At 44.8% G+C, this 13,999-nt stretch overlaps 2 protein-coding genes across 4 annotated transcripts; one reads left to right on the top strand and one right to left on the bottom strand.

Moving 5' to 3' along the window:
- Positions 1-3,232: 3,232 nt before the first annotated feature.
- LOC117845084 (novel plant SNARE 13) lies at positions 3,233-6,608 on the top strand. The gene is made up of 10 exons (XM_034725983.2): positions 3,233-3,608; positions 3,818-3,910; positions 4,100-4,193; positions 4,280-4,317; positions 4,489-4,580; positions 4,703-4,782; positions 4,980-5,036; positions 5,431-5,523; positions 5,604-5,678; positions 6,224-6,608. The coding sequence occupies exons 1-10, from the start codon at positions 3,532-3,534 to the stop codon at positions 6,323-6,325; spliced, it is 801 nt and encodes a 266-aa protein (XP_034581874.1). The 5' UTR covers positions 3,233-3,531; the 3' UTR covers positions 6,326-6,608.
- Positions 6,609-7,594: 986 nt separating this feature from the next.
- Positions 7,595-13,665, bottom strand: LOC117845083 (serine/threonine-protein kinase haspin homolog). Of its 3 annotated transcripts, XM_034725982.2 has the most exons (16): positions 13,432-13,663; positions 13,241-13,352; positions 13,047-13,127; positions 11,750-11,846; positions 11,505-11,674; positions 11,130-11,267; positions 10,907-11,030; positions 10,721-10,836; positions 10,374-10,485; positions 10,162-10,254; positions 10,013-10,074; positions 9,424-9,566; positions 8,529-8,599; positions 8,397-8,449; positions 8,100-8,169; positions 7,595-7,995 (listed from the first exon to the last, which is right to left on the bottom strand). In XM_034725982.2, the coding sequence occupies exons 1-16, from the start codon at positions 13,445-13,447 to the stop codon at positions 7,834-7,836; spliced, it is 1,620 nt and encodes a 539-aa protein (XP_034581873.1). In that variant the 5' UTR covers positions 13,448-13,663; the 3' UTR covers positions 7,595-7,833. The 3 variants fall into 3 exon arrangements, with proteins under 3 accessions (XP_034581873.1, XP_034581872.1, XP_072147766.1); XM_034725981.2 differs by having other exon boundaries at positions 11,130-11,674; positions 13,432-13,665; XM_072291665.1 differs by lacking the exons at positions 13,047-13,127; positions 13,241-13,352; positions 13,432-13,663 and adding an exon at positions 12,562-12,822 and having other exon boundaries at positions 11,130-11,674.
- Between the last annotated feature and the right edge of the window lie 334 nt (positions 13,666-13,999).

The following is a 13,999-nucleotide window of genomic DNA, read 5'->3' on the forward strand; positions in this document are numbered from 1 at the left end:
TAGATTCACTACAGGCGAATCGTACATCTCCGATGGGTACTTCTAAAGAAGCTGGGTTGCACTCAACCCTTTCCCCACTTGATTAGTTAGTTTCTTCCCTTTCGGAGGCGAAGCTCGACCTGCACAAACTGTCCCGTGGCTCATCACATCTTGGGAGCTCTTGGGTGATGCCTAGCCGTTTAGGAGGAACACACCCAAGAGTAACAAATGCTTCACTTGAAACTTGACAAGGCAAACCAGTGCTCAAGCGTATGAATGCTCTTCTAGTGCTCTCAAATAGCTCCTCTCTATAACCCAACTCACAAGATCTAGCAAAAATCACACCACCTCACAAAGAGGGGTTAGGGGGAGCTATTTGACTTTAGTTCAGCTTAGAACAGGCAGAAAGTACACCAGCAACTGCAAAAATAGCAACCAGCCACTGAGGAGGTCGTGGGGTATAAATACTTCACCCCTCAAAAATAAGTCGTTAGAGTTGTCAGACCAAAACTGACACTTTTGGTTTCCCAAAATCGGAACCTCCGGTCACGTGGCAACCAAAACCGGAACCTCCTCTTTCCAAAACCAGAGCTTCCTGTTTTGCCACTGCTTGACCCGTCAGTGTGTACGTGTGGCTTTTGTGTCTCTCATCCCTCACATAGGATACTTGAGCACTGAGACTTTTGTCAAATGACCATGTGATACATTCCTCTTGATAGTACGCACATCTATACTCAAGATCAAAACATAAATACAATATTCATCCTCTCGAGCTTCATTACCATGAATCATGCCATACTTTTTCAACATATCCACTTGAGAGCTGCATCCAACTTTGTCACTTTAGTTTGAGCACTTCAACCTTGAGCTAGTGACTTGGATCAATATTCAACCACGTATGAATGAAACCTAATTTCAGATCACAAGTCATTTCTTCATATGACTCAATAAACATTTGATGCATCCCATTACTATACTCGGTAAGACTTGACTTGATACCTCAAAATACTCCAAGCACTAGCCGCTTCACCCTAGCAAAGCTCATGGCCCAAATCACCACTTGACCAAACTTTGCTTAGTACTCGTTGCTAATCACTTGCTTGATTCCTTCATCTAATCGCTGCCGCATTGAGTTTAGCTTTGTTTTGACATCAAGAATGAAATCCACTTGAGATCATATCTTGTTTAGACTTCTATATCCCATTTGTTCATAACAAGCTTCTCATTTTATTTAGAGACCAACTAATATCATAATGCCATCATGCCTCTACTTTTACTCAATTTGCTTGTCATATATCATACATAACCATCATGAAATTTACATAATATTCCTTATTATGATATTCATTTTTAACTCAAGCAATCTTGCAATATGAGGCTATCAACCAAGCCTCAACTCACTTTTACACCATTGCTTGCGTTCCATGCTTAGATGAATAATGCCATATACCACACTTGTTCTTTTCACTATATGAGCCATTTAATACAATCTTTTTCACAAAGATTATTCACCAATAGTATTATACCTGCTCATAGACTTAACGAGTTCATTAGACCTTTAATCAAGTTATTATTCAACTCACCAAAATCCATTAGGGGCCTGGATGCTCTTTCAACCTTGTAATCATACTAGAACTCCTCCTTATAACCGACTAGTAATCCCGCCCCTGGAGTATATAAAGGAGGGTAGGGATCCTGGATCGGTAGGCCAAGACCTTATAGAACCAAAATAGAGGACTAAATCCTTAACACCAAACAACACCTAAATGCTAAATGCAGGGCATAATATACAACACCCCAAATAGGATGTAGGGTATTACACTACTCTGGTGGCCCGAACTATTATAAATCTGTGTCTTGTGTCCTTACTTTTACCTTTGAGTTACAGATCCGACGATCCCCCAACAACTCATCTACTATCTCGGGATACCTCTCGGTAGGTTACCAGGTATAAAACACCGACACCGAGTTACTGTCGCAAAGACACACCAAGTGGCTAGGGGCCTGACGTGCGAGGTCTGAGCAAGAGCCTGGTTGCCGAGAAAATATAATTTCAACCGCTCTCCCGGGGGAACAGGAAAGGTCGATACGCATGGAGCCGAGTCCTTGGTGGATGGATAAAGGCTACACCGTGGATGGCTATTGGCTGAATATAACTAGATAAGCACGTCTCATGTTTTTCTTCTTTAATTTCCTTTCAAGCAGAGAAGAAGAAGGTGGTGGGCGTGTGCAAATAAGCAAATTGCAGCCTCGGGGGTGTACAGCACGAACTATAAAGCGACCTGAGGTCATGTGTAAGGCTATCTGTTTTTGTCTTGCATGCGTCCTAGACTTCCTATTTTGCTTCTCCTGTTCTGTCGACGCTAGCCTTCCAATTACAGGAGCTCGTGTGGTTTTGTCCAGATCAAAGCTTCCAACGGCCGTCAACCAACCTGAATTCCGATCCCCGCAGAGCATAGTCGTCATTCTGTCATGAGAGCATAGGAGACTGATCTGAGGTCAACAGGGCCCAAACACAAATGACATCTGTACTGGGCCACTGGACTAAGGGACGACGTCACGGCGGCCCACTGCGGCGGAGCAGGTGGATCGAAACTATACACATTTTTTATGATCACTCTCCTACTGTACGAAGGGTGTGTGGGCCCGTGACAGCGCTTGCCACCTAGCATCGCATTGCTTTGTGGCAAAGAAACCATCCTCCTCCTTTATCCGGTTATTATTCCGCAAAAAACTTTTTTTTTCTTTCCGTTGCAAGCAGTACGCGCACCAATTAAGGGGGTGTTTGGATACCCGTGCTAAAGTTTAGCACCTGTCACATCGGATGTTTGGATGCTAATTAGAAGTATTAAATATAGACTAATTACACAGATGGAGTCTAATTCGCGAGACGAGCCTATTAAGCTTAATTAGTCCATGATTTGACAATGTGGTGCTACAGTAACCATTTGCTAATGGTGGATTGATTAGGCTTAATAGATTCGTCTCGCGAATTAGCACAGGGGTTCTACAATTAGTTTTGTAATTAGCTCATGTTTAATCCTTCTAATCAGTATCCGAACATCCGATATAACACTGCTAAAGTTTAGCACCTAGTATTCAAACACCCCCTGACTCCGTCCCCTTTTATGTGCTACTCGATGGAAACGAGTGATTAAATTTTGTGATGAAGATGAGAATCAAATTCTCCGGAAAGATAACCTGAGCTACTAGTACAAGTTATCACCCCTAGCGGGCCATCATCATCTAGAGCAGCTACTGGACTTGCTGCGTGCGAGCTGCGAGCTAGCACACACAGACACAGTTCGCCACAGCTCATGCGCGTGGGATCACAGCTCGGCCCGGGCCCAACACACCCAACGGCTCGCACCAACCCCACCCCCCTCCTGGCTGGACCTGGACTCCTCCCACCTCCCGCCGCCAACCGCCGCCCTCCCCACCGGAATGCCGGGCTGACTGACGGCTGACGACAGCCCGACACGATTTCCGGAGGAGGCGCCGCCGCCGCTGCTCTGGGTGGTGGGTGGATCCCGCGAGGCGGAGCGCGGAGCCATGGCGAGCGACGTGCCCATGAGCCCCGAGCTCGAGCAGGTGGACGGCGAGATCCGGGACATCTTCCGCGACCTCCAGTGAGTCAGATCTCCCCCCGCCGCAATGCGCTCCTCTCCCTGCCAAATTCGGTCCCGGCTCGCGCTCCGGATGCTTTTACCTGCCGTCGACTCGAACAAAGTGGACTCAGCTGAGGCCTTAGTGGGGGATTTTTTGCAGCAATTGCAGCCAGCTGCTTTACAGTTTATTACCTTCGTGTGCTAACTCCGTCTGCTGCTGCTCGCTGCAGAAAGGGGTTCCAGAAGATGGACAAGATCAAGGACTCCAACAGGCAGTCCAAGCAGCTGGAGGATCTCACCGGCAAGATGAGGGAGTGCAAGCGGTGAGTCTGGCTGAACTCCACCCCGTGTTCTGTTCGATGCAGCCACCCCCGCGTGAACACTGAACGATACTTTTACCTTTTCCCGTCGACGTGCCATTCGTAACTTATAGGAACTCGAATGAGCAAAATTCAGATCTTCGAGTCTCGCGGATGTCTTAAGTTCTGTCAATGTGTCCTGTTTTTCTGCAGATTGATCAAAGAATTTGATCGCATTCTCAAAGATGAGGAGAAAAAGAACACTCCTGATGTCAACAAACAGCTAAATGATAAGAAGCAGTTCATGGTTGGTACTGTAGCTATTTCTCCACTAGTGTATCTTATGTCGTTTTCCCGCACAAGTGTAATCTTCTTTCTTGTGTGCTAGTACAGATCAAAGAGTTGAATTCCTATGTCACCTTGAGGAAAACGTAAGTACATTCAATTCTTTATCTTACGATGCCTTTAGAGTTGAAATATGCAATGTTTCAAATGCTGAAACTGAGTGCCCCTTTCCGTATTTACACCTGCAGTGATGCTTTGCTCCATCACAGTTCACTTCATTCTAATATGTATCCATTGCAACTCTTTTGGTGTTGCAGGTACCAAAGTAGCCTTGGTAATAAGAGGATCGAATTATTCGACACTGGTAACGATCAAGTGGCTGAGGACACACCAGTTCAAATGGCATCAGGTCATCATTAACTTTTAATATTACTAGTAAAATCCTCTTGAAACACTATTCGTGTTAACTTTCTCATTGATGTTTTCGAGAAAAAAAAACTTTATCATTGATGTGCCTGCATGACCTTACAGAAATGTCAAATCAAGAACTCATTAGCGCTGGAAGGAAACAAATGGATCAAACTGACCAAGCTATTGAGCGTTCAAAAATGGTACACAACTAGCACACTCCTTTTATTTCTTCGTTTTTTAACCAACAAGTAGAATCTCTGATATTGCATTGAGGAGTAGAAAAGACTCCATTATCAACAATTCCACATACTTGGGTAGCCTCTAAAAGGAGAAGAAAAGAACAGTGAGTTTCTTCAGCTCTTCCATAATGAATTTTACAGGAACCTTTTTCTCGTAGGTTGTAGCACAAACTGTTGAAGTTGGAGCTCAGACTGCTGCAACTCTGACACAGCAAGTAAGTTTTCTAGAATGGTGTTTTCTATCCAATCATGAGTGTAATAGCCTGTTTGTTTTCCACCATTTTTTTTCATTAAGCTTTCTGCTAACCCCTACTTGGACGCACTGAGCATAAAACTTAAATTTATTTTCTCAGACTTTCAATTGGATGTACTACTGAACTATTATGGGCTATAGGAGCGCTTTTTCCCCCTTTACATTTTCCTCTATATTGTAGTTTGCATCAATGTGCATATGTTTGTAAAGGCAGATCCCCATTTACTTAGAATCTGATTTCTTGATAGGTTAACTGTACTACATGTGGTTTTCAGGGTTAGCTTTGATAAGTTTTAGTTTCTGGTCTAAATTTGTTATCTCCTTGTTATCTAAAGATCCTTTCACCAATTTTACAGACAGAACAAATGAAGAGAATTGGCAATGAGCTTGACTCTGTTCATTTCTCCCTGAAGAAGGCTAGTCAAATGGTGAAAGAGATTGGTCGCCAGGTACTCTCTGTCTGCGTGTATGTTCATTCATTTGATATGTGAAATGACAGTACTTGGACTAAAAAGATCTGTTATTTCAGGTTGCAACTGACAAATGCATTATGGCGTTCCTGTTTCTGATTGTATGCGGTGTTATTGCAATAATTGTTGTCAAGGTAATGTTATTTTCTTTGCAAGGTAGCATTTGGTGTCTTTTTTTGCTCTTCCAAAACAGGATTAGTTTTGCTTGGTGTTTAGTTGAGGTAATTGTTGTTAAGGTAAAGTACAACTAGAAGCCAATACCTTTAGTAGTGCAATTCCGCGTGTCTGAGTCAGTTCTGGCATAGCAGCACCAGAATCTCATTTGTTGGAGAACTGTCGACTGTCCACGTTTTTTTTTCAGAATTCCTCATTTTTAAAAAATAATAATATAAAAAAATTCATTAAATATTGTGAAACAAAGGTGGGCAACTTGAGCCTTGCATCTTTAGGAGCAAAAGTAAGACAATTGTCAGCTAACTGAAAAACTAACCTAATGGTGATAAAGAATGGTGATGCAACTGCCCCCAGTTGTAAAGAAGCTAGCTGTTACTGAACCCAAGCATACCCTGCTCATCTCTTTTCCCTTAACCCATTTAGGCCATTGTCAGTTTACTTCATAGTTAGGGTTTTCCGTTTTCCTACACTGTACAATCAATAACCAAGCCCGCCTTTCTCGCAGATTGTCAACCCGCACAACAAGAGCCTCAGGGACATCCCGGGCCTGGCGCCTCCTGCTATGAACAGGAAGCTGCTCTCCATCGACCCTTTCGGAGGACTCTGAGCATTGCGAATGGCTCTTGTGAGCCACATAACACGATGTCACGATTCTTTCCTCGCTTGTATATTGTCTCGTTGTCGGTGTTTACATCGATCCATTCTTTCCCCATTGGTGAGTAGTAGCTTTGTGTTCCTAGCGGCAGTCGTGTTGTGTGTATTACTCGTGATCACCCCCCGGCTTTCTGGTTGTCTGTGCATACGCGGTAGTGATGTGAGATTGTGAATTTTCAGATTTTTCATGTTTCTTTTGGTTTGTGAGCTTGTTTGAAGGTCAAGTTTGCTACTCATCTGCTCTGTTTCTGCCCGTCCTCGGTTTTCAGCGACAGAGATTATAACGCTGCCCCCCGCACCGCATTAACCTCCGCTCAGCATCTCCAGGAGATTGAGAAAACTCATTCCCCTCTCATTCCCCTATAATAACTGCTTCTGCATAAAGGGAATAGCTGCTTCTGCAGATTGAGAAAAAATTGTCCCCCAAATTGAGAAACACATATCTACCTACAACCGCATAAGATCCCACTGTTGCCACACTCGATCCGGCCAGTAGTAGACCGCCATGTGCCCCAGAAGTGGCCCATGGCTGCCCGGCGGCGGCGGCTGGCGCGGCGAGCTGCCGGCGTGGGGCGAGGGCGAGCTCCGGGCGGCAGCTCGACGCGGCGAGCTCCGGGGCGTGGGCGAGGGCGAGCTCCGGGTGGGAGCGGCGGCGTCGGCTCAGCGTGGCGAGCTTCGGGCGGGGGATGGCGAGCTGCCGGCGTGGGGAATGACGACCCGCGCGACAGCGGGATGGGGCGGAGGCGTGGCGGCCTTGGCGGCGCCGCAGCCTCGCGCGGGCGCCGATGCGGGTGGCCCGGCGGCCACGGCCGGGCAGCGACACGGCGGCCACGCACGGGCCCGGGGCCTGGCGCGGGCGGGGGAGGGGCGGCCATGGCAGCCAGGCGCGAGAGAGGAGGAAAGGGGAATGAGAAAAAAAAGGATGATTGAGAAAAGAAAGGGGAGAGGGAGGAGGACAGAGGGAATTGAGAAAAATTACAAGGAAAGAGAATTGTGAAAGGGGATCTGATGGAACTATATTTTTCCTCTCAATCCCTTTTAACCAGGAATATAGGGGAAGGGGATTGATTTTCTCAATGCTCTTAACGCTGTCACGCAAGGTTCCGTGCTTCCCTAGCCGGTGTCGCCTGCACCTGCGCAGCATGCCCACTCCTCTCGTCTCTCCACAGGGAAAGGATAGCAACGTAGCAGGGTTGCAGAATCCGCCAAGAAAGACAGGTCATTGCAGCAGAACACTTGAATTAACATGGCTTCAGAAGCACCCGAATCCGGCCACGGCCAGGACCAACGAGTACACACCCTAATTACAAAAGGCGCCCGGGCAACAGCCAACAGCAAGCTCTCTTGCACGCCCAGGGCTGACGAGCCTGCGTTCGACCCGTTCTGTTTCTTCTGGGTCACACGGCGATAAGCCTAACCAACCCTAAAACCCTGAACCCCACAGCTATTCGATCTGCTAGTTCACAGATCGTATTCCAGCTGCGGCATTGGAGTGACCTGTGGATCCTCCTCCAACAGCAGATCACTGAAGAAGGGATCGGCGAGACAATCTCTAGCGGACTCGCACGACGCCAGGCGTTTCTTGAACGAGCGGAGCTCCCGGTCCACTTTGGCACCAAGAGCCTAGCATAAGGTGTTCACAAAGGTTAGAAATTCAGGTAGACTCTATGCGCCGGCCACAGGTAAATCAGTAACGATTGGAAAGTATAGGGGAAAGATGAACTCACAAGGGCTTTCATCTTGTGTAGCACCATATCTACAAGATAAATTAACCACACCACATTGGTCTTTGGGAAGCTGCAATACAACAATCAACAAGTGGAGCATCAGTAACAGTCCTGCAATCATGTTTTTCAGATGGAAAATAGTGCCTGATCCATTTCAAAGTTCTTTTTACCAGTCTATTTATCGAACTTGCGGGAAATATTACTTGATATTCATGCACAATTAACATTTTTTTCATGTTATAATGGAAACCCAACTTGGCATGTGCAATAGAAAAAGGACGCTTGAGTAATATATACCTGCCCTCCCAGTGTTCCTGGGTAATTTCTTTCATTTTTCGATATGTTTCTGCCTGCACACATGATATCCATATACATTAGGAAAACACACAATGTCTTAACATACTACTTTCTGGAAGATCGGAAGCAAACCTGCTTATCTCCTTTTTTCCCTTGAAACAATGCAGGATCCGCAGACAGGTCAAGAAAGAGAATGGCTGTCCCTGGAAAATAACATTGCGAACAACAATAAGGGATGATGAAACATAAGTGAGGCAAAATGTTACAGTGATGTACAAATATTCTTCAAATGACCCGTAATCACTTATGCGCTAGGAAACACGAAGTTTCAAAAGGTTGTTGATGCTGATTGCGTGAGGCACAAACTTCAATAAATGTTTCATAAATCTACCTCATTAGCTATCACCATATTATCTCAGTGCTCCCCAACTCTCTTCATAGATCCAATTATGATGATAAAATGTTCAGTAGAATAAGAGCGAGAGTGGTAGCTACTCTTGAATTAACATATATTGTCTTGTCATTATCTACAAAGCATTCTCCACTCTCTGTTCACCATTAAGTTAACATACTTGTAGGAAGCCAGCACATGATTGCATGGATAGGACAGGTGTGCACCACAGCCCACCAAAGCTTGAGTCCTAGATTTTACACTGGTGTCCATGGTAAATTTCTAGCGTGTAGAAGACCCACAGTTCCACACACATGTGTGCGTGGGTGGTGATGTCGGTATTGTGTTTGTTGAGTGTCTACCTTCTGCTCTTGAAATGAAGTTAATATATTTGGATAAGTTAGTACTCCCTTCGTTTCAAATTGTAGGTCGTTTTGGCATTTCTAGATTCATAGCTTTTGCTATGTATCTAGACATAGTGTATATCTAGGTGCACAGCAAAAACTATGAACCTACAAATGCCAAAACAACCTATAATTTGGGATGGAGGGAGTAGGTTGTAACATCCAGGTTTAAGAGATTTCTATGATTCAATTAGGACACCAAAGAATTCTGAACTAAAATTCAAAGGGGTACCTGTGTTGATCCGAGAAAGGGTGAAGTCAATTATTGAGACATTCAGACCAAAAGTTTTTGCATTCATCCTCTTCCCTTGAAGAGCAAACCTCACTGTATGATTTGTGTCTGGAGTTTCCTCTTGAGCCAAAAGAATGTTACCCCTGCCATGCCATGCACATTGTGGTGGTAAGTAAAATATGAGCACGCTCGATAGCATTTTCAATAGGAAATTTCATAGCAAATCACACTATAGCACCCTTGGTAGCATTCTCAATAGGAACTTTCATAGCAAGTCACACTATCCATTCCTTAAATCTAACGCTAACTAGAAACTTTCATACCTAGAATTCAGGCATGACTATATTTTTCTACCCACCTGCTCTATCAAGCTCGACATGAACTGATACAGCTCTAATGATGACAAAAAACAGTTTTGGCATTTTTAAATAGCATAGGACTGTGAAAGTAAATGCATTTAAGTATGGGATGTATTTTCTCAATTATGTCATAAATCGGAGCGCTGTTTTCACTATATATGGAATGATATTGGCACTGAGAATCTAAGTTAAAAACATGAATCAGCTGAAGCTGTGATGAGAGGACAAACCAGTGCAAATCTCTATGTTCAAATTCACAAGCACTTTCAGCTACTGCTAAGGAAGCAGTAACCTGCATTAATAAAAGAAATATTAGTTATCCTTAAAAACTTTGTAGTTCAGGTCACAAATATACTCTTAGGAAATGCATGGTCCATACCTGAACCAGTAAACTGCGAGCCTCATTATAGTCAACCAGAGCAAAACTTTCAAGATCAGTGCCACCATCAGCTAGCACAAAGACGATATAGCACTGAAACAAAAGTTGCTTATGTAAGAAATAGATACTTTACAGGCATGGTCTGTTTCTGATGATTCACCACAATGGTTAATGGTAAAATGATATTTTGTTTCTGTGAAATGAGGACTTACCTGCTCACTTGTAAACTCCTTTGGATGATCATTTTCAGATCCACGTTTAGCATCAAAGTCTTCCCAAGCACTAATCAGATAAGGGTCATATGGTCCCTGACAAACCCGAAAGCTGCAAGAAATATAATCTTGAGTGGCACTCAAAACCAGGGTATTTACTGTTATGCACCTTTGCGCAAACAAGGTCAAAACTATTGGTAACCATGCCAGGCTTTAATCATTCAACACAATTTCTAGATAAATGGTGTTGCAAAAGTTTCAAAGCATACAGGTTCTTCAGATAAGCTACAATTACAGTTAAATTTGACTATGTATTTTCCCACTGCAAAGATGATGAAGGCACATACTCTTTTGTCTCAATGAAGCCATTGCATGAATCTTTTTTCTCATCATCAGCTTGGTTTGATCTTAGATTATTAAGCGTCAGAGAAAGCAAAACTTCCTCAAGTATTTCTTCCGATCTCTACAAAACACAATCACATCATGATTACCAGAAATCTACAGACTGGGGAACACCAATGAATGAAATAAACCTTTTGGGTTTCTCCATTGACTAATAAGTCTCCGTCAAAAGGAACCACTTTGCACACAGTCCTTCCAGCTCTATAGGCCTCCCCATATGTGCCTTCACCCAGTTTCTTGATGCTTCCCGGCTCACTATTTTCATGAACATCTTCATTAAAACAGCGAACCAAAAAAAAACATACAGAAAATAATGGAACAATATTCACGTTAATAAAGGGTTAAAACACCTACCAATAAGCAGAGAAAACTTCTGCCAGTGTAACTGGTTCAGACTGCCTGCAAACCATCAGGAGCTGCTCAAAAGCAGTCAGAGCTTCACCACTCCATGGAATACTGGCTTCAACAGGCTCCTCCTTAATGTTCAGTTTACTGAATGATGTAAAGATGTTAGTTTCTTTTGCGGTGCTATTTAAACTGATATCAGTGTATCCTAGAGGGATTGCTCTTCCTGTGGTGTGTGTCCCTGACCATGTATCTTTTTCAGGGGTTCTAAATAAACTACTAGATGTACTATTGCTACTAAGTACAGATGGTATAATTGGCGTCTCCATTATGTGAAACAATGGCTCGGATGATACACGTCTTGCAAGCTTGGAAATTTTCCACCTCTCCAATATTGCAGGAAGATCATGAATAATGTGATTCTGCTCCATTTCTCTGTTCCATGAGCCAAAGGTCTTCGGAGAAGGACTCTCCTCGATGAGCTCAAAAGCATCAACTTCTTCAAAATATGCCTTCTCCTTCCTCAAATCCAGAGGGCCACTTGGAGTTTTCTTCTGTGAACAGTGTTGGAAAGCTTAACAAGTAAAGTACTACATTAATAAATAGGCCTGTAGCAATATTAGACTCACCACTCGGTTGCACGGTTTGGGTGGTCTTTTTTGTGCTCTGCTGGGTTTCTGTTGCTGAAGATGTGCACCAGGAGCAACAAAGATACTTTCTCGTCCTCTGTCAATCAAAACATCATTAGAAGCTAAAACTTTACTTGAGAGTAATGCCACTACAACTTGCCAAACTTCATAATTAATGTGTCAAATCTCCACGTATGATAGGAACAAGCTAAATCACAGAAAGTATATTAGATTCTAGTACTCAGATGACAGTGCATGTCAACTTCCAGAAAAGATAATTGCATTCCATTATTTTTTTATGATACAACTACCTATAGTAGCTCTTGAGCATAAGTTTTGCATGTTTTCACAATAGGTCTGTAGACCTACTGGTTTCTTACGTTTCAATCTTTAATAACTGGAATCTGTGTTAGAGAGGTCTATGATCTTGCTGAGTTAATGCCGCATAGGGTTCACAAACTTGCTAAAATAACGCCACTTAACCTCATTCATTAGCTAAGTATGGAAATAAATGACATTACATGAACCTAATGATTATTCCATAATTTGAACATAAAAGCGTAAGGGATAAATGGAAGCCCAAAGCAATGATAAGAACATAAAGATAATAAATCTGGGTGAGTTGGCTTGCAGGCTAGCACCATACATGGTGAGCTAACCAACCCAGCATTGATTCCTCCCTTCTACAAAATTATCAGGAGGGACGTCTCCCCTTGTTTGTGATTGTGCAAGCTCCCAACCCCACAACTGGAGCCTGGCGAAATACCATAACTCTATCAGCCTAATAAGAGCAAATAGAATCCCCTCAGTACCCTATAGCAATTACAACGATTGTAGAGTGTCCACTTGCAAATTCTCCGGGAAAGAAAAACAACAACGAAGGGTGTTCCTATGCTGAAGTAAGAGCTTTGAACAAGCAATCCACTATGCGATAAAGCCAAATATGAGAGGTAGGATCGTAGGACCCAATGAGGCGGCTTCAAATCTCTCACGGGTTTTACTCAAAGTGGATTGCTTTGGAGATCAAATCCTCTACTATCCACTCTTATGTGACCCTTAATTCCCCCCTCCCACCCCCAACCCCCACCCCACCCCCCAAAAAAAACACATAACATATCTACCAAGGTTGGAGTGGAGTGGGGGCCTTATAATATCTGTTTTACAGAAAGCCCCAGATGATATATAACATTGCGAATGGACATTTATTAACTAAAATGGAGCCAAAATGGTGAAAACAACAGCTGCCGCCTGCCCATCCCATGAATATTGCGACTGAAGAAATCCAAGGTATGCGCACCTGATGGAAAGCGACCGGTTCCAGCTGGTCCGCTTCCTCGGCGCGAAGCTCGGCCGCTGCTCGCCGCCGAAGCTGCCCCTCCTGCACGATACCGGAAACGCGTCACCCAATCGCACCAGAGGCAATCCTAAATCCACAAAACCTAGAACCAAACCGCCGAACGATCGGCAGCGGCAGCGGCTAGGAGCCCTTACATATCCGTGTTCCTCCGGCCTGACGACTCCTCGACCCGGCGACGACCGTACACGACGCCGATGTGGGGCGGCCGGAGCCCGCCGCTGGCAACGATCTCCGACCACGTGTCGCCTGCGCGAGGATAGGAGCAAGCGGGTTAGTGCAGTGGGCGGTGCGATCTCTCCGCGCGGCGGGCGCGGCGCGCTCGTACCTTCTCGAGACGCCATGGGGTTCGGCGGGAGAGCGAGAGGGATCGGAGGTCGACGGAGATGGAGCGTCGGGGGTTGGGGAGGAGGGAATGGGAGGGGAGGGGTCGAGGCGGGGGAGATTGGAATGGAGTCTGGACTCTGGAGTGCGTGTGAATTCGAATTCGGCGGCCGTTGGAATGGCGACTTGGCGAGGCCGAGGAGGGGAAGACCGGAAGACGCTGGATGATGTCAGGCGGTGGCGGGGAGCGGCGGTGTAGTGAGGTCTCGTCGGCTCGGGGGAATTGGGTTGGGCCTGGCAGGCTGGCACACACCCACCACGGACGGAGGGGTTTTGAGGACCGGCGGCCCAGTACTCGAGCTCTCAGTTATTCTGAGTTTTTTTTTTGATACTCCGTCATACAGACTGAGCTGTTTGCTCGGTGTCGTTATTGCCACAATTAACAGTAGCTTGGTGACGCGTTGAGATTTGCGTCTCGAAGAGTGTACATGATTCTTTTCTTTTTTTTCGAACGAATCATGTACATCGATCCATTTCAAGAGTTCTGAAATCTTGACCATTTCTCTTGTTGA

This window comes from Setaria viridis, chromosome 2 (genome assembly GCF_005286985.2).
Source record: "Setaria viridis chromosome 2, Setaria_viridis_v4.0, whole genome shotgun sequence".
NCBI classification, from domain to species: domain Eukaryota; kingdom Viridiplantae; phylum Streptophyta; class Magnoliopsida; order Poales; family Poaceae; genus Setaria; species Setaria viridis.